The sequence below is a fragment of the Paramacrobiotus metropolitanus genome, unplaced genomic scaffold (genome assembly GCF_019649055.1).
Source record: "Paramacrobiotus metropolitanus isolate TYO unplaced genomic scaffold, Prichtersi_v1.0 Parri_scaffold0000011, whole genome shotgun sequence".
Taxonomy (NCBI): domain Eukaryota; kingdom Metazoa; phylum Tardigrada; class Eutardigrada; order Parachela; family Macrobiotidae; genus Paramacrobiotus; species Paramacrobiotus metropolitanus.
Window position 1 is genome coordinate 780335 of NW_026570231.1, and position 23038 is coordinate 803372.

Here is a 23038-nt window from a genome sequence, read left to right on the forward strand (position 1 = left end):
ACTTCGACAACTTCAACAAACGTTTTGGTACAGTTTAATTTGGAGTTTATTCGTTAACCCTTACGAAGACGCTGCAGCCTCCTGTGAATTATTTTATCAATGCAAAGCACATAACGAAGCATCTACGTATAATATCATCCAAATAAACACCCTTTTTATGTGCATTGTACAGTTGTAGTTGTAGTTAGTTTGCTGCACTGCGTCCACTTTACGGTGCATATTGACGGCTGGAAATATACAGTGATGCTGACCTTTATTTACCTCGCAAGAAAACCACAAAACGCTTTATTATGAACAAAACTGGGTCAACGCATTCTATTTTCTAGCAATTATCAAATACTGAGACAGGATTTTTCAGCGGGAAACACTTTTGGTTCTGTATTGTAAAAAATGCCGAATTTTTCTTGCTTTCTGTTGTACGCTGGCATGTTACTCCTCAACACAATAATCGAAGATGAAGAGTGTTATTATCCAATTATTCTGTTCCTCTAATGCGAGTTAGCAAAACGATTTTTTATTTTTGATGCAGAATGGAAAAAGGAAATCACTGAGTCAACAGACTAGGCCATCTGCATGCAAATACGATTAGTTACTATCCAATGCCTTCTCTTTGACTGTTTCAAATCGATAGTTGCGGTCAGCAAACTGCATATAATAAAACTTTTATGAGCTATTCACACAATAACAACAGTGAAAATGTTATGCGTTAGAAGTTGCAGAACACAGCTTACAGCAAGGGTCACGATCGCATCAGCTGCATTAAACTGTTAAATTATTGAGCAACCAGAGAAGTTTCCCAGGACAAAAACAGAAAAAGTTTCACCAGCTATTTACACAAGAGTACTAGTGAGATTCTTTGGAGTAATTAAGGCAAATACAAACAACGTACAAATTGTTGCTGCCTGTCGGAAGAAACTAAAAAACATATACTTGGCAAGAGATACAAAACGAGATAAGGGCGTAACCGGCAATGCCGGGAGACTCGAGTGCATACAGGCATGGTACACAGAAAAGAGTAGCGTAAAAATTCTGAATAATCTTTGAAATGATTCTCCAAATATTTTTGCCCATATCCGGCTTTTCTGAATAGTCCAGTCTATACATTAGTGGCCAGTCGTGAATTGAGAGTGGCGTCGAGCATCATTACTGATCCGTTGATTCCATTTGGAAAGCGCTGGGTATAAAGTGGTTCTGGAAGCCGAATGGGTAGACCGGAAGTCTGGTAAGGCGATGGATCTCGCGATCCTTCCTGCTCCTGCTGTTCAATGGACAATGTGGGTGTATATATGGCCGGCAGGTTCAAGAATGTATTGGGATTGTATTCTTGTTCATAATCAGCGTAGCGCGTGTAGAAATTCTGCGCATCTTTATGCTGCATATAATCAGCATGGATGGTGTATGGGTGGGCGTGCAGGATGTCCTGTGGGCTGGTATGGGTTAAGGATGAATGCCAGCCGCCGTTGGCATGTAATTTGCCGTCATGCAGTGTTTCACTACTGCTGGTATTGTACATGTCCAGTATTGCGCTGTTCGTGTTTGCACCGCCGTTGGGACCCTTCGTCTCGAGATCGTCGCTTGTTGTTGTACTTCCGGATGTGTCTGTAAAAAATGCACTAGTTATTGTAGTCTTCGATCTGCATATCTCAGCCTGATATCTGCTACACCCACAGTGACGTCAGTACATTAAGAATTCTTTTAACTTAAAAAATTTACAAAGCAATATTCGGGTTTGAAAAACAGGGATTAATGCATATTTAGCGTAAGCTTCGAATGTTTTCTCAATATTATTTTTATTTCTCTACTAAATGACTAAATGTATAGGTTCATGTTTTTGATAAGGAGATTTGTACTTTTAATACCGCAGAAATTTCATGAACCCTGAAAGTGATAAATGTTGTTGCAAAATACGGTTATAGCCGCAGCTGACGATGTCGCTGTTATTCTCATAAACCGGATTTTTCAATAAACGATTGCCATTTTGTGGTACAATTATAGCCTTCAACAGTGACCTACCGCTTGTGCGTTTGAGCCGACGATGCGAACGACATCTTACACACAGAATGGCTGCAACGATCACGAGCAGCAAAAGCGTTCCGCCACAGGCGCATCCGATAATAATGGGCAGCATCCAGTCTGCAATAAATAACATCAAATCATTTTACCACTTTCCAACACCATACCCATCTCGATTCAGCGGTGCAGATAACTGGAAATATCTCTCGCCGCCGCTAATATCGATTTAAACTCCACGAGCGAAATTGCCTCTCTCTAACCTGTTTCTTTCAGAGGAATCAACCGGTCACTGCTGCCATAGGCATTGGCTGCCGAACAATTGTACATGCCGAAATCGTCTTTTTTGACATTTTTAATTGTCAGTCGCGATACAACACGATCAGATAAAGTTTCTTGTGCAATCTCCACATGCTGATCGGTGAGAAGCGTGCGTCCTTGGGGATTGATCCAGCGTATCTGCATAGTTAAGGGCAGACCGTTAATCACGCATTTTATTTGTGTTTGGCTGTCCTCCTGGCCAGCATAAACCGACGCTTCCGCACTGATGAATGGGGGACCCTTCTTTAGGAGTTTGATATCTTTCCGGATGGCTGGGTAGCCGGGAGCGGTGGCGGTGCAGCTGTACACTCCGAAATCGCTGTCACTCGTAGCGTGCACTTGTAAAATTTTTTCGTGACCGATGACCTGGGAGGATGATTCGTGTGTCCAGATGATATCCGCTGGCTCACTCGAGTCAACGTTGCAGGCTAAATATGTGTCAGCATTCAGATCTGATGAGTAAATTTCCTGCATGGAGTAAAAACCCGGCGGATCTGAAATAATATCAACAAATAATCAGCAAATGCGGTGTTTAAATGCACTTGAGAGTACACACAACGAAGACCGTAAGAACATGACATTCGCTCAGTGTAAGCAATCCAATTGTCAACAAAAGCAATCGAAAAGACGCAAAAGACGCTACGGATCATTAATTTTCTGAAAGTGCAATTATAATAAGCTGCCAGACTGTTTTTTGGCTAGGTCTTTTAAATGGGTGATTTATTTTGCATTGTACAGAGGCGTACGTACAGGGCTTATTTCTATTGTTAGTTTGACAAATTAATTCGTGAATATGTTTGGACGAAGTGTGTTATTCATCCCACTGCTCTTGCCAATGATTCACTAGCTAAGAACGACCTTAGCTAATCGATTTATACAGCAATACACCACGCAATCGGCAGTAATTCCTACAGTTCACGGTAATGTACCCAGAGATCTAAATATATTTTAATGGGTTCGATAATCCAGAAAAGGTAGAAGTCATCCCGGATAATTGACGTGAATCATAAAGTCCTTTATGCAACAACTGATAAAGCCGATCTTTCCGGCAGACGTACTCATTTATCAATAATGCAACCTTTGGCCTATAAAAATACACATGACTCATGGGAAATAAGGATGGATATATGCATATGAGGGGCCGTTTTAAAGTCCTAGTGGTTTCGCATTACGCGCTCAGGAAATGGGCCGGAAGCTTTTAGAGTCCCATTCGGACGAAGCCCAGAGGCGAGCTGGAGAGTACTTAGGCGTTCTTAGCGTAGATAAAATATTATGTAATCTAAGACGGATGCGTCCGTCGTCCAAATATCTCTGGATCATAATCCCTCTTTTTTTGCACTTGATGTTTTCCATTAGATATGCCTGCTTCGAATCAACCATGCGGAAAACACAACGCTTGAATATTTATTTGTTTAAACGTACAGCCGTTCATGGCCTTTCAAATACCCGACCGCAAAGGGATTTTATTGGTTTAGCACGCTGATGCCTGCACAATATTATCTAATACCTTCTTCGAAGAAAAAATCTCGCTGTAATATAGCAAAACGAGTATAGGGTACAGTCAATTGTTTTCGGCATGCCAGTCAACGGCACGTTGTTTGTGATGATGCTGCCGCTGCGACTGCTATTACCTAGCCGTCACATTGTTTTTTGCCAATCCGAAGTGTCAAAGCGCACTTCCGACAGGTCATATTTACCAAAAACACAAAAAATAAACGTGTGGCTTGCAGGTGACCGATAGGTACATGAATCATCACAAAAACATCTCTAAGTGGCAAATTAAATGTGGCCAGCTTTCCATAAATGGCTGCACATAAATACTGCCGCAATTTCGGTAATTTCACCAAACTAGAGCAAGAAAACAAATTTACAATAAGCTTAAATTTCTTGATGGCATAAGAGATATAATATATCGCTGGATGCTGATATGGCTAATCAACATCAACATTAAAGTTTTGCATCTTCATTAAATACAGCACTATTCAGGTATCAAAAATACTAAGGCTACAATCAAAATGCATTGAATGTACCATTTCTTTCTTCAGGTCACTAATTTCCTGGGATTAGATAATAGTAAATCGGCCAATATAAATTGCCTGTCTCACTACGAAAGTGAATCTTTCTTCGGTTTGACATATGGGAAGTCGATTAAGCCTTTGAAACTTAAACGCAACCAGTCAGTATGGTAGGACTTAATGACAGCATCAATACCCAATAACTCTTTGGGAACTGCACAGCTACGCTGTTTTAATTGCCATACTGATGGGCTTTTCTCTTACACTGCACAGTGAACGTGTATCCCGCCGAGCCGGTTCCGATCCTGTTGGTGGCTTCGCAAGTGTAGACGGTACCGCGATCGCTCCGTTGGACATGCTCCATGTATAAAGTGCCTCCGGAGACATCCGGATATATGGGCAAATCGTTTTTCTTCCAGCGGAATTTCAAATCAATATACGGATTGGCATCAACAATACACTGCAGTGTAACCGAATCCCCCTCCTTAATGACCTTAGGAACTGAGGCGAACGTAACAACTGGAGGATCTAAAAAACAACGATAGTCCATAATGAAATTACTCATAATTAACAACATTAACTGTTTCAAGCAGTTTATCTACCGCTCTATAAGAAGCGAAGGTTTAGATAACCGGAGATTTGAAAAGATAACTCTCTATGTAGTATAAGTTTATAGAACTTTGTAAAAAAAAGTCAGATTAAACTTATAAAACTTTAATCTGGAAGATTAAGTGGGCGCCTGTTGCACTGATCACGAAGAAGTCCTAGAATGTCATACATTCAACAATCAGCTGGGTTTCCACTCGAAGTATTCCTCCCTGGAGTGCCGTATGGGATGCTGTGCAGAATATTCGCTTCTCATGTTCCCCTCTGATCGGAGTCCACTTGAGCATGCTCGTGACGTTCTCGGTTTTGCTGGTAAGATCCGTGCTGGCTATATGTGTATCGACACCGGTTTCAATCAACACATCATCCTTATACCACTGCACAGTTGGTGCCGGCTTGCCTCCGTCGACGTGACAGGTTAATGATGTTTCCACATTCTCCTGGACAATGGTCACGGGATTGAAGGGAAGTAGACGGATTTGGGATGGAGCAACTAATTAACACAGGAAGTTACAAGTGGCTTATCTATCGACCTAATGTACACATATAAAAGCCCATCTATCAAATGGACTCAAGTCTATTTGTAGTGTTATGTTTGTCATGGATGGGAAAAAGAGTCGGCGGTCTTGTGTCAACATTGCGCTAAAGGGAAATTTAATAATTCGTAACAGTGCTAATGCGCTAATCTGGCTCCCTCAAATACTGACTTTCATTTTCCTTAATCCGGCCAACAAAAAGCCGCAATGAGGCCGGAATATGCCCTTTATTAATCGCCTATGCTGGAAACATTCCAGCAATCATAAAAATTATATAAGTAGCAAATAGCAACATCCAAATGGTTAATCTTCAACGGAAACGAGAAACGCATTTAGTAGAGTAACGAGCAATATATCCGTCTTAAGAAAAACTCGTAACTTCATGAAATTAAAGATGCCGCCGTCTTTCTCCTGATTAGGCTTATATTTTTTATAAGCATTGTTCAGGTAATAGCAAAACACGTTATACTGCGACAAAGCATTCATTAAAGACTGCATGCCGTAGCACTTTTTTTGAAAATTCAAGTTATAAGTATATAATAAGACGTAATCGTACACAAAAAAGAGTGAGATCCATATTACGCGTAATAAGCCGAATAGAAAGTTTGCAAATAATTACGCTCGTTTGAAAAAATATTGATTTGGCATCTGGACCAGTACTAATATTTCACTAAAGTATAAACTCGCAGACTGGAAAAAAACTGAAAGAAACAGCCAGAGTAAGGTTTTATTTTCACGTTCGAGTTCTTTTTACATTGTTAGTTGTAATCACTTATACTGAATTTCTGCTAACGAGCGGGTGGGGGTTTTATAAAAAAGCGTGGGAGAAACAGCTGAACGATCCATAAAGTATTGTTTCTGGTATAAAATACCGTTTGCAATCCAGTGGGGGAAAAATGGAATTCGTTCAAACTAATCTAATTCTATAGTTTATTCTTATAATGTAAGTGAAATACAGTGGACATAAACAAAATATATTTCAAGTTATAAAATAACTATCAGCGTGTAAAGCAGACACTGCGGTTGAGCGATTAGGCTATTATTTGCACGCCTTTAAGTTTTTAGCAAACACAACAAACCTGGATACTCATTAGCGCTGAAAATTTTCAAGTGCACTATTGAGATTTCATAGCCCATGCCTTTTTAATTTCTTATATCGCGCCCCAAATTTCAACTGGGCCATCGGCACCCCTCCAGTGTATCGCATTTTATTTGTTGATATTTATTTAGTTAGGTACAGATACACTTACCCAGCACGGTGACTTGCGCTGTCTGACTCTTGACTTCTTCGGTGCGTTGTCGGCAGTAGTACTGACCATCACGTTGTACGGAGATATTCTTCATAATAAGTTCATGTTCACCTGCATTTATGAATAATTGATAAATAAATCGATAGTACCTACAGCTATGTGCACCACGCACGTAACCAGGCGCCAAATCAAACCCAATTAAATTAGTCCGTCGTCTGTTTGTTTATGCCACAGCATCAGCGCACTTACCGGTAGCCTTATTTTGCTTCTCCTCGATTGTGGAGTTGGGCAGTGGTTGCAAGGGAAACCCATTAAGGAACCATAAGACTTCAATTGCAGGTGGATAAATTGTGCAGCGCAATGACACATCCTCTCCTAGCCGTGCGCTGACCGATTGCGGATGATCGATAAACCTGGCGCTATCGGAGCGTGCCTCTGTAGAATAGGTGCTACTGTTACATTTGGTCCGGAAATGATCGGCTATTTATTCAGAAGCGTGGGCTAACGAAAAGCCACTTACCGGCAATTAAGACGAATGTTACGATAAAGGACACATGCGTCGCCACAAGATATTGGATATTATCTAAATTGACCATGATGGGCCGTATCGGATTCTATCTGGTCAGCGGATAATTTCTGGGTCACACTGATATGTCGAGGTTGTCAGGAGCATATAACCTATATATTAGACCAGCAGAATAAATTTGTTTGCCAAGGGGTAAAGAGTTTATTTTAGCTAGCGCATCCGGATCATCCTCCATAGCACAACAGAATCTCTCTCAAGCAATCTGTCATAGAATTTTTCCAACCAGTTGTATTCCGCGCAAATGTTGCGGGGAAAAACAATATTCAATCAAAGACAGCCACTGTCTACCGAGACGGTGCAATATGGTTCGCTTGTCTCATCATATATAACACGCCTCTGTGGTTACGCATGACGGGACAGTCAAGGAAAAGCTAAACCGAGAGTTAGCTTATTAATGGTATTCAAGCAAATTGCTACACATAATTCTTCATGAAACGATGGCTTTGTTGCAGTTTTCTGGCAGAGAAAAGACAAATTCGCAACTTTTGCGGCACGAAAATAGCATCTTTACAAAAAGATACCCAAGCAAATTGCCGATTCTAGATAAAAGTTGTACAACCGATTCAGGAATGGATATTAAACCCCGCCCGAAAAGATTGATGTATGTCTCTATGGTCAGAAAGCATAAAGTTTCCGGTTTGCAGACCCGATTATTCACGCTTAACCGGACCGAAACTAAGTACGAACCGTACATAGGACGGCAAAGACGGACTGATGTATGAGGAGCGCAGTTGCACCAGTCTCATCACATTCCCTCTTTTCACACATCAAAGACAAGAAAAGAGATATTATTGATCATTGAGATTGTTGATGTTCGTTCGCGTCAATATGACCAGAGGGCAGTTACGGTCAGGAGAAGGCGCACGCACTAAATGCCAGTCGTGTCCGCCAGTGGCCGCCGCTACAGCTATTCTCGATCACTGTGCGCTTGGCTGGGCTCTGTTGCTTTGAATTTAGTTTATAAGGATCAAGCATCGAGATGAGAGATTTCTGTCCACTATAAAAGATCGTGGAAAAGAGAAACGCTGCGTTCCATGAGCACCGCGACAGCCAGTCTAGTGCTGAAAGCTAGCATATAATTCCCCCTGTCTCTTAGGAATGCAGTGGTCTTTTCACTAATAATTTCTGCACCGGACCTCAGTCTATAGAAATTTAAGGACGATGCTCTTAACAAGAAAAGGGTTGCAGGCGATAGCTCTTTACAATGAGATTATAATTACAATGTTGTCTGGTAAGACGTTCAATAGGGGTTACAGGAGAGTTGGCTCAGGAGGTGGCACGAATGCTGCCCCGACCCTTATACATGGACACCTCTCCTGCAATAACATTTCTCCCACCGTACTTATTAACTGGCTCATATCGCTTACAAACTCTCGGCGCTCAAACCAGACAATCACTAAAGAGCATGTCATGTTTCGTTACTTAGCCCATTTATTAGAGACGCTAAAATTTAAAGAGGCCTGCATGCTTGAAGATATGTGCCATACAGCGGTCACTAATGGAAGGTATAGCTGTAGCACAACTAATAACATGCTCAAAATAATATGACCGGGGTACTGTATATAAAATTGTTCAGCCTACATATATACGAGTCTTATAGTAAATGGACCGAAAGCTGTGGTCATTTACGGCCAGCTGACCGTTTAAAAGCAAGAATATGATTAAAGATAAAAAATAAAGGTCCAAAGCAGATTTATTATTCCATCGCTTCACATCCAAAACTAGGAAGTACTAACTTATAGAAAGCGATACAGCTACTTCTTTTGTAAACTGGGAAAAACATGCATTTTGTAAACTGGAAGATTTCGAGATCTAGTACAATATATTTTATGAACACTGTGGGCACTATGCAACCCTTCCTATTGGTATATCGGACCGATGCCGGCGTTCGGATGAAACTGGTTCTTGTTTCAATCTGCCATATCATGACAAAAAATTCAATTATTCTCAAGCCTTTGATGCTTGATTACAGTCTATTGGTGACAATAATACAATCGGCGGTGAAGTCGAAAATGGCCGATTTTCTCTGTTATTACGCTCCAAAAAATCCACTTGCTGAATAGCCAATAACGTCGGCTAACGCGTTAAGCATGCAAAATAACTCCTCCAGACTCCAGTAGTGCATTGATATGCACGACATGTGATGTAGCTCTATAGCCGGGGAATCAAGTGAAGCAGGAGTTGATTTTTAAAAACCCAGATTTAAAATCGCTTAGGGATGCTTTTGATTTGCATCTTTAGTGGCCTAATTTGATAAGCCATGCCGATTACGCTGCTCGCCACCCACACTATGCAGGCGCATATCCGACTGACACGAGCGCAATTTAAAAAGGAGCCTGCTCATTGCTACAACCGACTGTATCCTGATTCATCCCGTCACATGCATCCGAAATATGAAACGGAAGTGTGAACAAATCCCCACACAGCCTGACTAAATCGTTATCACAGATCATCGCTGGGAAGAATAACATACTCAACATGTTATGCGGGAATAGCAGCCGTAGACCGCAGGGCAACGCCCTGTCTATGACAAACGAGCGGCTGCGTATTATAATCCTTGATATCCCGTGAAATCACAGTTTCGCTTACAAGTTATAATTACACTCCCCTCTATAAAGAAATAACACTGTTTTCCTGCCGTGTCAGGCTCGATGAGAAAGATAAATAGCCTCGAATCGAACTGTCTTTGAGGGGAATAAGAAGGGCAACACATGAAATAATGCAGCCAGTCAATTTTCTATTGATCAAGGGCATACTGCCCACGTTGTTCGCGGTCTGTGTTCACCAGCAGAGGGTTTCATTTGGAGCTTTGTTCGTTTACAACAAAAAAGACACATTATGGATTATGAAGACAGCAGCAAGTCGGAGAGAAAAGACGAATCAGCGGATTTGCCATATCTCCATCATGTACAAGCTCATCATAAACATACAGCTTTGCGAGACGCCGCCTTTATTTTCTTCGCAACACACATCTATCAATCAAACAGTTCATATAAAGAAAACGACGATTTATTTTATCAAAATATTTCTCATGAGTGGTAGCTACTTATGAAGTAAAACGATTTGATGAAATGAGTAAACAAGATGTTGTACAGATGTTATACACTGCATATATTGATACAAGCGAGGTGGTAATATACTGCAAGGGAATAATCAAACGTTTCTTCTTCTTATCAGCCTGAACACCTACTGTATATTCAAAGTGGGCATTGTCACAATGGGACCGCAATGCCCTACCAGACACAGTAGTTTTATTTCTTTTTATGTCATTTTACAATATTTTTGCTTAAATTTGTTAGGCTATCAATTAGTGTTGCTACTTATATAATTATTGCAATAATCACACCGTTGACTAAGAAATAACAACATCGATCGTACCTTCACAATTTCAGAACACTTTTAAGACATCCATAAAAGTATACATTTCCCTAACATTTCCCAGATTTCCGCAATTTCAGAAGTGCATCCAGCTATCCTACGTCTGTCGATGTCAAGAGTATTTCACAGGGAAGCCGATCAAAAGTTAGAGAAGAAGCACTTAATTTATCGATACATCATCCATCATATTAAAATTCGAAATTACTTGGTCAGGACTCTTGAGACCAGAAATAGTCGACAAAATCATTCTTCCATCATCATCATTACCATCCAATGCAATGCACAATTTATTTAAAACATGACCAATTTAATACTACGTACGTGTAGAGTAGGTAGACATCAGTCGGCGCTTTCATTATGTCTGATACTATGAGTAGTACGGTAACTTGTAAACGTGTATTCTGTAGTTTGCATCACCATATTAATCCTATTTCAATATGTAAATAGTAAGTAATACTTATTATAATTCTAATTAATCATCACAAATCGCACAGTGATATTGGCTTTTAGCGTTCTTAAGTTGAGGACTATTTTTGGTTCCCACGTTTCGGTACAGGTAATTAATACATCAAATCACATCTATTTAAATCATCATACAACGGGAGGGTTCAGCAGCAGCTAGCCAAGCAGACTTACAGCGCAAGACAAAAACAAAAATTGCAATACATGGCATTGTGAAGATGAGCAATAATCCTATTAAGTTTTACGGCGATTAAAGGTAGCAGTTTGCCTTCAGCCGATGGATTATATATTGGATCTAGGTCTGAAATTTGTGTAGTATGTAAAGCAGTTACCCAATATAGAGGAATTGTCATGTGCCAAGGTAAGCTGTTACGGATTTCATTTCGCTGCATGCGAATGAAATTATAATAACGGCACAAATTTTCAATATGGCACACGATGTCCCACAACGCTTTTAGACTTCGTGCTAGCATAGCCGGGTGTTTACTAAGCGTGCCAGGACATTTTAAAGCAATCGTTTAAGCATACGTTAGCCGACTAATGCGTTCTATATTATCCAGCCTAACCATAAGATTCCCGTTTCTCATTAGAAATTCCCAGCATTAACTGGTGTACGGAGCTTACACATCTGCTTTAATGTCGCTAAGAAAGATCACACAAAAGAAGAAATTCAATCATTACACATGATAACAAGATGATGGTTTTATGCTGTACAGGCCTTTTAAACTACGATGTGGACATACAGCGGGGTTAATATAGGATTTCAATAATTTCATGCAGCCATAACTGGGGGTGGAATGCGCACATAAGAGAAACGTTCGTCGATTTAAAACTACGCAAATGTTACATGCTCGCTCTAAAATGATCCTTAGCCAGTGGCCACAATGCATACTTGCATTTAACCAACTACATCCGTCTTCATTATAAAGTCGTCTGCACGCGTGTCCGATAGAAAACTGGATTTTGCCATTGCAAAGTACTTGATTGACCACAAAGTTGCTTATTACGGTACATTTTCTGCTGGCTGGCGCACCGGACGCAACCCCGTAGTTTATAGACACCTTGAAGAAGCAACTTAAGCTTCTGGTTAACTTGTAGTTTTCACAGTAATCTTGAGTGTTTGCCATTAAAACAACGTTTCCAAACTCCAACCGGCTCACGCAGAAACTGCTCAAGTGCTTTCAAAACATATGTTGTGCACTTAATGATCAATTAGAAAAACCCTTGGTTGATTAGTGATTCCACGTTAAATAATTCCCTAAATAATTTAATTATAATTCTTATAAATACAAATAATATTATATTAATTAATGCAGATACGACCGGGATATCTAAACCTAATCTAAACCTTATTTTAATGAAATTACAAACAATTAGATAATGTAAAATGCATATACTCTTGTGAATTAGCTTAACAATTTTGAAAAGCACGTTGACTTGGACGGTGGAAAAGTACTGCAGGAATAAAAAATATTTATTTCCAAGAGTCTGGGATTTACTGACAATTAATTAATATTCAGATTTTTGTTACCACACCTACTAGTAGCGCTCTTACTCTTCTTTTTAGCCTACCGTTAATTTCACATCTGTGATCTGCCTTCAAAGCATTCAAGGCTGGAAACCCTTGAGTTCTAAGCTTCCGTGACGTCCAACTACCGTACTAACTAGTTCTCGCTGACTAACCCGATATCAACAGTCAAAACATTGCTCATTTTGTATTAATTTTGTTTTTGCGTCTGCAAATTTTTTCATCGTTAATTCAGCGATGAGGGCTATTTTTATGTGCAATTCACTTCAACAATATTCGTATAATATATTATGGTTAAACCCATTGGAGTGCGCACTCCTTCCTTTGTGACATGTTTACGTTGTCATTTTTTGACAATTAACCATAAATTTATGTTTGTGAGCTCATAAAGATATACCACGGTATTACCACCGGATGTACTACGTAAAGCCATTCTGCAATGGTTAGCACACACAAACTGCAGCAGTGTTAGTACCATAAAAACTTATGACGATGGACAACTGACACTTTGTGATTTTTTGATAACTGTGCTTTTTGCCATGCTTCAGTTTTTCTGTGGCATACTCGAGCTCGTGCAAATAGCGCCTTGATGGAAGTTTTACAGGCGGCGCAGAAAGGAATAGCGCCGCTCATGCCGACGCATGCTTGGGATTTTCTCACACATCCTTGACGGAATGAGCAGTAAAAAACACATTCATTTCGTCGCAAAAAACCAATCTGGCGCGACAAGACGACAAGCGCCGATCTGATTAAGAAACGGATCGTCCATAAAAAAATCAAGTGATGCGCTTGCAACATGCCGGGCACATGTAGATGTAGACGATTGATTGGGTCAACACACTGCAGGTGTACAGTATAGCGAGTATGCGGTACAGTGTATGCTCATGAAAGATCACTTGGACTTTATTACGACCAATAAATCGAAGCTTTTAATTTAACAAACTAGAGTAGGTAGACTGAACAGTGTTGCCGCATATATTGTAATATGACATTCCATAAAAGTGAAGTAACGCTGATTTTTTGGACCATTAATACGTCAAAGTCACTCACAATATTTCGGTGTTGCTATATTGTAATGACTAATTTGTTGCAGCGTTTTCCGCTTCGCAGGAGAGAAGTTTTATTCTCCTGTGGATGGATTTTTTCTGTTTTCGTATTTGGTAATTACATGCATGGTTGAGCGTTCTGAATTTTAGTCACGATAATCTTTACCTTGCCAAATAGATTGCATGAGTCAGTCACGCAGAGGTTATGTCAGGCACGTAAGCATATATAGCGCTTTATGTAGATATGCTAAAATTGACAAACATAAAAGTGACATAAAAGTCTTTTCAAAAAGACCGACAATAAACTAGTACTCGTTATCGAAGACTGTATGCACTTATACACGCCTGTCTAAATGATAAAAAATGAATAATAAATCTTCTACTTGTATGCTTACTGCTAGCCGGCATGCTATCACGTACTATAGAAATAGCGTACTTCTTCTACACACGCTTCATGGCGTTTTAGCACAACTCAAGACTTATACTTACTTATAAGTTGGTTATTTTCTCGTTTCTGATGGATTTGTTTCGTAAAAACCGAAATTATGCATTTTACCAAGGCACAAGCTCAATTTTTATATTACCATTTTTCACGAGAAATCTATAAAATTCACAAATGACCACTACCCTCTCGAATTAGCGATTTGATTCTGGATAAAATCGGCTAAAAAAAGCGGGAGCCAAATCTGGAATTTTTACCCACTAAAATACGCTGCGTAATCACGGGAAGCTTACAGTTAGACTATTAGTAGACTATAAATTCTCTACGCGTCGACTTTATAAGGAAAAGTAACTTACAAAACAGATTTCGAAATTACCTGTGCGTAACAAGATTTCCACAAACGCCGGATTTATAAATCTGTCCTCAGACGTTCAGTAAGCCACAGTATTCAGTTTGCATTAGGACGTAAACGATAGGCACTACAACCTTGATTTGGAAATAAGCCAGCCGTGTGTACACTTCTTGGCATCTAATTAAACTGGATGGATGACAATATCAAATTGAAGAATAATTCTGGGGATGCCACACAATGTGCTTCAAATTCAGGATGTGGACTTGTTAAAACAGTCGTCTAGGGGACGACACACAAGACGAGTCTGGACAATGTAAGCTTCGGTATGCTGGCTGTGGCCGGGCGAACATAAAACAGTCTTCATTACCGTCTAGTTAACGATCCTAACCTAACTGGACAGCAATAGTTAGCAAAGATTTGGAATAAAGTGTTGCCACTTCACTGTGAAATAGCAGTATTGATCAAGAAGAGTGTTCACATACCGGCACAAGCGCATTTCCATGGCGCTGTTTACCAGTTTACAGCCACGCCTACGGAAAACGTGCAGCATGGCGAGACAGTTATGTGGTATCGAATACTAAAGCTAGTACAATTTTCTATTGGCCGGAAGCTGCACTGACCGCTGCACGATTGGATACCACAAACAACGTACAATGTTTATTGGACTGTGCTGCTGACAGCTGGGTGCAGCTTTGAAAAATGCAAACATTTTGTCAAAGAGACTTAAATCATTATGCCACTTATTTCTGTCAATGTAAATTTTTCTACTCTTCAATAACGCAGATAAAATTTTGCGGGCCAGTGTCCACAGAATCGACTGCTCATCTGTCATGTCATAGTTCATTTTCACATTTGGTCATTTGCGTTGATATGAAAATGTCTCCCCATCGTCAACTTTATCTGTGATTGAACTCTCAGTTTTCTCGAAAAGCAAATTCTCGAGGATGAAAAACACCGTCTGTCGCTGATATTAACCTGTTTGGCGTTTGCTCCGTGTAATGAACGTGTGATGTGTAACAAATATTTCTCTGCTCAAACTGTGGCATTTGGTTCTTGTGGATTAAATCACCATAAGCCGGCGCAATGCAAAAACTGTTTTGCCAATTTTCAGACCCCCGTATTTACGTATGAGACCTATTGAGTCTGCATCCTTTAAGATAATCGAGAATTTAGATTCGTTGCACAAAGTGTTCGCACTGCGGAAACACCCCAAAATATGCAAAATTAAAGCGTATAAAAAAGTAAGAACTAAGTATTTGTATCAAGTAAAGCTTGCAACCCAGAACATGAACTGCATTGCAATCCATTAAAGCATCCTCTGTGTACCCGCGGTACCGTATAATGTTAGTTTGTAACGAAATAGTTGCATATAACCAATTAACTCTTTACTACTGTACTTTACGCTTGTAAAATGTGCCTAGCTATAATACATACGGTCGTGATACGGAGACTACGGACTATCTTAGGGAAAGTGCCGGAACAAAAAGACATACGCTGTCAGTGGAGTGAATTAATCGCGCCTAAGGTTCTCACACTTACGTTTGTGTGATTTGAGTAGTTCTCGTCATGGCTCCCGCAGTGCCATATTAACCCTGACAACTTTATACAGTCTACGCAGTATTAAGGCAGAAGAGTGCGTGGCCTTTCTAGCATGCCAAAATTAAATTATGACATTCGCCGAGATAAAAATGTTTAGGGTTGTGCAATTAAACATTCGCTACTTCTCGCTTAAGTTCTGATCAAAACCAGCGTCCAGCTGCGATTTGACTTGTTGCTATCGTAGAAGAACAATAACACATCTTTACCTGCACACTTAACTGTAAGCGTACGCTACTTTATGCGTCTTGTCGGGTGTTTCCGTTACATCTCAATTTTCTTCACTCGCAAGATAGCAAACCTGCAATCACTCTTTCCATTTCCAGCAAGCACTGCAAGATGCTAATTAATTGCATGCTTAAGCGATCTCACACTTAGCGATTAGGAAAACACATTTAAGTTGCGCATTCCAGCCTTATCATAAATAGACGCAGTTTTCGAACGAGCTCGCCCACGCGAACGGCTAATACAAAGCATGGTCAACTGGTGATAAGAAACCGGTACGGTTTATAGTGCGAACAGTGGAAAGCTGTTACGTTTCTTCGTTTAATAGGACATACTTATTTTCGAGATGAGAAACCATCTGTTATCCCATTAATTTAATGGAGATAATGGCAATGCCGTTGCGCCGAGCATCTACTTGTATGATAAAAACAATACAGCCAAGATAGCGGCAGCGTAAGGTAGACTTGCCATTGTGACATCGTTTAAACACTGTCGCTTGCGCATGCAGTTTTATTTAAACGTTGTGCTTGTACGTGTCAAGCTATATACAGCTCGCAATTTCGCATTAATTTTAAGCCTACAAATTAATGAATTAATAAGAAAGCGTGTGAATGATACTTAATTCTAGTGCATTAAGTGCAGCATCCCACTGTTATACAAATAAATATGACGAGCTTGAAGAGGCTAAGTATTGTTGTTTATGGTTTGACCTTGAGGGCATTGTTTGGATGCCGCAAATCCACTAATAGCAAACTTTACACCGGTTTTGATGTGCAGCTTGACACCTTCAGACAATAGCTCGAGCGGTTAATACTGTGCCTTCACAACGCATCACACAAAGAGATGTGCGCTAATTTCACCGGATATAGGACGACATGTACGTACGATCTGATCATCACGATACCTGTTAATCGGTGCGTTTTCGGTAACGACACATATAAAATTAACAGGATAAAAAAAATTGCAGTACAATTTTGACACGTAAAACTAGACTGAAAGTTTGTAAAGTTTACTGCGCATTGTAATTGTCGGAGCGCAAAAAATGAACTGCAGATTACGAATTAAGTCGGAAATCTGAACATTAGCATTGACGATTATCGGTTATTATACATCCTTATGCGATGATGACTGTTATTAGCCATCATGGTCTTTGTCTAAAACCGCATTTTTTACGAGGTTGAAAACTTTTGACTGCATGCTTCGAAACCGTGCTTTATTAAAAACACGAGATGCCTGCACTTGCATTGACCAGTAAATTCAACTTTGCGCTTTTCAATTTTAGAGAAGTTTTTAAAGTCTTGTGCAAGCGGGAGACGAAGTATACAAAAATATAATTAAAAGCTGCATTTTATGACCGGTTACCTCATATTTCTGCTATGCACATTTTATATGTACGAGTATCTGCCACACGATCAAATTAATTTTGACCAATAAAAGGTAAATTATTATAATTTATTATTCACAACCTTTGTTTACGAATTGTGTAATGAATTGTACTATTGAACTATTGGTATGCAAGACTATCGATCGGTAAGCAGAAGCTTTTAAAGTTCTATTTTTGAGTTACAGCAATGCTTCGTGTCGATCGTGTTTGATACTTCTATGCCTGCAAGGTATTATCTCGTTAAGAAATTCATCCAACAGGTTGGTCATTTAATCTGATCATGCGAAATTGTGAAAATCACCGTATACATCGTCTTTGTCGTGTCGCTTGACCGTAATTTAACATTGTGATCAGTACATAATACTACCCGCTGGTCGAAATCATTAATTCTGCCGTTTTTTTTCCGCATAGTATGCGAATGAGACCTCGACTCTTCAGAACTTATAATTACATAAAGAATCAACTGACAGAAGCTCTTTATCGCAAAGAATACCGTCGTTTTTCCTGACTGTCTACGATGAGGGAAAATATTAAGCGGCAGCTGTAACTTGCGTTGCACGCTGGGTCATAGTGAGAAGTGAGTAGGAAAAATCAACACATTATTACTCGCATATCTATCATCTTTGCTCTTCCACGAAGATTTCGTAAACAAGCCTTTAACTTTTGCTCCATCGTCGTTTGAAAAATAGGTTTCTATGCGCTTCACTTAATGCAATATCAAATGCAGTGAAATATTAAAAATATAACCTTAGTTAGTGAATACATTGCAATCCAAATTAAAAAACTAGCCTGGCATTTATTACAACCTCCTTTTCTCAACTGCACAGCAATATTTCAGACGTTATCTACTCTGTATTTAGTTGCAAAGTACTGTTGGTATAACTTTATTGGTTTCGAAAGCACTGAACGATATCATACCTGCTCGCACTGGCAGCATCCACAACACAATGGAGATTCGAGGAGATACAAAGTAGTAGATACTGGTACTGCATTAGATTACAACTTCAATTAGTAAGTCAAGTTAGCGTTATGGCAAAAAAATGGAAGAAGATGATTCTTTATTTGTAACGTTGATCACAGCCGCCTGTGAATACAAACGTACAGAATTCTAAAGGAAACTAGCCCACAATTGGCTCCAGATGCCAGATGGTCAAAATTTTGAATGCACAATTTTCTTAGCTCTCTGGAATATCAAGTCGTTACTGTAGAGCACTGCGATCGTTTTATAATAATGCTATTGTTTGTTGATTAAACGTGTTAGCAAGTAGTAGAACATGATTAACACAGTAGGTATTATAAAATATTGTCTCATATATGATCAGTATTTTGCAGAGATTTCGCTGTGCATAAAAACCGAGCAATAATGCACTTTGCTTGTTGGTTGGATTATTGTTTTGGCAGAAATTTTGATAGCTCGCCATTTGATCTAAAATTTATTTTCTTAAAGGTTCATGAAAAGCTACGAAAAGCATATGCAATTAAAGCATAAGGATGCAATAGAAAATTTCACTTTGCAAATGCACTTTCTACCACAAGCAGCGACAAGAAGAAGATAATTTACAAATGGAGTAGCACATTTGCCTTAATAATATCTATAAAGCGTGATAAAAAAACTGCGGTTACACTAGGTGACCATCCGTATCCAACTACGCAGGTAATTCTAGTTCGCGATTCATTTTCAGATTGCATCCATTGTACGAAACGTTAACACGGCATGAAAATCTATCATAATGATCTTCAGACGTCAAATTTTTTGTACCGATCAAAAGGCGACCTCGGTACCAAGCAGCACGCCTGATGGTTTGTTATATTGGTCACTTGGTCAAGTTGTGGTCAATAAGAATTTCAGGAATACCTGCATACTGTGTGCAATATATTTAGTTGTGCGCTATGATAACATATAATAATTAAGTTTTTATTGTGCATGCGTATAGATCTACACGTAAGGTACTAGTTACGTGTAGGACCGTGGGTTATTTGCAAGGCAGCAGCTAGAGACACTACAGCGTAAGGTTAAGTAATAACAATGGGGTGAAGTCTTGCGCCGAGCATTGACCGGAAACCGCTTTTTTTGCAGTAAAGTTTTTCAGTGCGATAAAAGTCCACTAAATCGTAAATTTAACATCATATATACAAGCATGCAGCAGCGTTTTGTTTCTAAGAGAATCACATATCCGCCACTGCAAGATAATGCCAAGATTACAGGTTGGTGCGACAAGCATCCCTATTGGGTTAACATTAGATGGTTTAATTACAACGAGTAATTTATGGAAACTACGAATGGTGCTACACTTGCCGCGTTCTTGTAAATCATTAGATGAAATTGCTATATATTGAAACATTATGAAACATTTAGCGCTACAATGAAAAACGGTTTTTCGTTTTTTAGCAGATTTTCTTACCATGCAAACGATATATGAGAAAGGGAGAATCACGAGTGATACATGAATAACAGAGTAACAGGTCAAAGATCCATGGTGCCAACTGGTGGTGTCTCCCATAAAGGTGAAAATTATGTGTATAGATATTTTCAAAAAACTGCGGTGTTGCACCGGCTCACGAATTTGTAATTCATTTGCGTTATATTACGAGGACATAAATCTACATGAAAAAAGAAACTGGAACTCAAGATTTCAAGCTGGCAAGATAATACTGGACAATTCCCATTTTGAAATAATTAAATACGGATTGTACTGTGGAATATCCATTAGTCAGCGCGCTTGGGTGGTTGTTACTACCAAGACAATACTATATTACATTGCACTGCTTCAGCTTATTAGTTACGAAATGAATGGTCTTTCCAGCACGAATATCCAAAATAAACTGGTTCTTTCCCAGCACCAAATTAACTAGATAACTTAAAAAAGGTTATAATGTTAAACATTAAATAGGTGACTTTCGCAGTTTATTGGCAATTTAATGATATTTTCCAACATGGATAAAGCACGGCTACCTACATCAACCAAGCGATAAAACAAGAGTGATGGTGAATTGGTTGAACTAAAATATGGTCTGTTGCTTGAAGCTTCGGGCCAACTAAAGATTTATAGAGAACTGCTTGATCGCCTGTCTGTCAAGATGTTTCGGTGCCATTACACATGACGTTTGGATAGTCCATCATTTTTAAGCTCAATAGGTACAGGTATAAACTTGGAATAGCGATTCTGTTGAAAGTGTCCGAAGTCATGCTTTCGTTAGATCAGCTTATTACGCACATCACTTCTAGAATACAGCATCCAAAGAGGTCAATGACAATTTGCATACATAAATTTTAAACCGGAAAAAAATGCCCTCCAAAGCTATTACAGCTTTTACAATAGCTACGAGAGTATAGACGCAATTTTGAAAATTATTACATTCTACCGCATGCATAAAACATCGGTAAACGTTTAAGTTTGAGACCTATTTCGCAACAAAAAGCTGGAAATACACAAATGAATTTTTTAATTTTATCTAATAGGGTAACCTTAAACGGCACAAACTTTGACCTCCAAAAAAATAATAAATTTTAGGAGCCGCTTTATGCAAAACAATTATGAACCTGGCAGTCGGTGATGTCGGTAGACTTCCCACTTTTGCAGGGAAGCGCGCAGGTGTTTTCGCCTACATCAAACACAGTGACATCACCGAATGTCAGGTTCATACTAGATTCGCGCAAAAGGTCACACATACCTTGTAAATAGTCTTGACCCAGCGTAACTATTTTAAAACTTTCAGACTCACTGCTTCCTAGCTACAACTGGCATTATCAATTTGAAGCAGATTTCTCTGACTACAGCTTTACAGTTTTTTTAAAAAATCCTTCATTTCACTGGGCCAATCTAGAGGCGCAAAAACCTGACAAATACAACTTCCACTACGCCGAAACACATAAATCTGAACGTGCAGTCTTACTAATGGACTTTTTAATAGCTATTCGTAGGTTTTGTTACCAGTATTTTTGAAAATAACTGTATTTTGACAAGAAACAACAACAAACCCCAAAAAAATGATTATTGTTGGTGAGTAACAACGTACTTATATAACGTAACGGTTAGCTGAAACAACAGTGATCAATACAATTATATAAGTATTGTTATCATATTTAATTTTTCTAATATGGAACGGTTTAATTGGAAAAAAGCAGTGACTACACGCGCGCTTTTTATATAACTTTTTTCTTAAACATACATACTCTGATTATGCAGTTCAAAAACGGTTAACTTAAACGATTAATTCCGAAGCAACCAATTGGTGTTGCGGTAGTACATTATGCGGAGATCTGCTAAGACTGCTAGCTAAAGCTTATCGTTAATACCGTAACTAATGGTAGGGTAGGTATTGTACAGCTGCACAAAACAGCTCTGCTGAAGGAAAGATGTATTATAATGTAGCAGTTTCTTTTATACTTTATTTAATGCGAGAATCTATTAATAACTTTTCGTTAATTCAGACATTGAGTGCGCGTTTGCGTTTACTAGTGCTGTATCGTGCATTTTTAACTTGAACGACAAGATCGCATGACATTGCTAGCTTCTCCAAGTCTATAGTTTAACTTACGAAAGCCGTCTGAAATTGGATGCAGCCAATGTACATTCTAATCGTACTATTTTAAACTACACAATCCATGAATTAGCACTAGGAATATATTATTAGATTAGTTACCACAATCTGTAAACTGAGTCAAAGATATTATGTCATCATCGGCATGGTATGTATCGTTTATGTTCCCATCAACAACCGGCTTACAGCAAGCATATACTGCGGTCTTCCATGGCAGACTCCCTGGAGGATGTTTTCATGTCGGCAGTTTATTTTATCGGCTTAAATTTGCTTTTTGCTCAGTTTCGCATTTCTCTGTAAATAACTCTTTCAAGTGCTCAACGACCGAGCATATGCATAACGGATATTCGCATATATGTGATTCAGGGCAGCGACAGTAATAAATAAAAAATTTCTTTTGCCTTTTGGGAATAGCAATAAAGTAGCCTTTGTGTATTCTAGACACATAAACCGCACCATGCAATTTTATAAGCAATCTCATCGAGTGTATATACACTTACTGATATTTCCAATTCACTGCTTTTCAACACTAACTCTGTTGTCTGCTAATAATCAAGTAATTTTTGAACTTGACGCAGAAACAACCAGCGATGGGAAAATTTGATTGATTAAAGCTGCCAATGAATTGGCATATGATTTAAAGGCTGTGCACCGTACAAATCACTTGCGCGCACTGCATGTTTCGCGTCTCACACATTGTAGGCGGTCAGGGCGGGCAAATTTTTATTTCCGCCTTGTGTGAAGTGTTCCACGGTTTCC

The 23038-nt window shown here is 39.2% G+C and overlaps 1 protein-coding gene across 2 annotated transcripts; it reads right to left on the minus strand.

The window, feature by feature from the left end:
- Nucleotides 1-650: 650 nt before the first annotated feature.
- On the minus strand, nucleotides 651-20569 carry LOC129583595 (kin of IRRE-like protein 3). Of its 2 annotated transcripts, none has more exons than XM_055475450.1 (9): nucleotides 20140-20569; nucleotides 7259-7416; nucleotides 6988-7173; nucleotides 6739-6849; nucleotides 5125-5445; nucleotides 4611-4874; nucleotides 2274-2825; nucleotides 2014-2133; nucleotides 651-1599 (listed from the first exon to the last, which is right to left on the minus strand). In XM_055475450.1, the coding sequence occupies exons 2-9, from the start codon at nucleotides 7332-7334 to the stop codon at nucleotides 1097-1099; spliced, it is 2133 nt and encodes a 710-aa protein (XP_055331425.1). In that variant the 5' UTR covers nucleotides 7335-7416; nucleotides 20140-20569; the 3' UTR covers nucleotides 651-1096. The 2 variants fall into 2 exon arrangements, with proteins under 2 accessions (XP_055331425.1, XP_055331424.1); XM_055475449.1 differs by lacking the exon at nucleotides 20140-20569 and adding an exon at nucleotides 14557-14969.
- Between the last annotated feature and the right edge of the window lie 2469 nt (nucleotides 20570-23038).

Coding starts and splice junctions, on each gene's coding strand:
- LOC129583595 (XM_055475450.1), bottom strand. CDS start 7,334: ATGGTCAATTTAGATAATATCCAATATCTTGTGGCGACGCATGTGTCC. Junction 2,826..4,610: donor ATACACGTTCACTGTGCAGT/GTAAGAGAAAAG, acceptor ATATTATTTCAG/ATCCGCCGGGTTTTTACTCC. Junction 1,600..2,013: donor TCGGCTCAAACGCACAAGCG/GTAGGTCACTGT, acceptor CATTTTTTACAG/ACACATCCGGAAGTACAACA.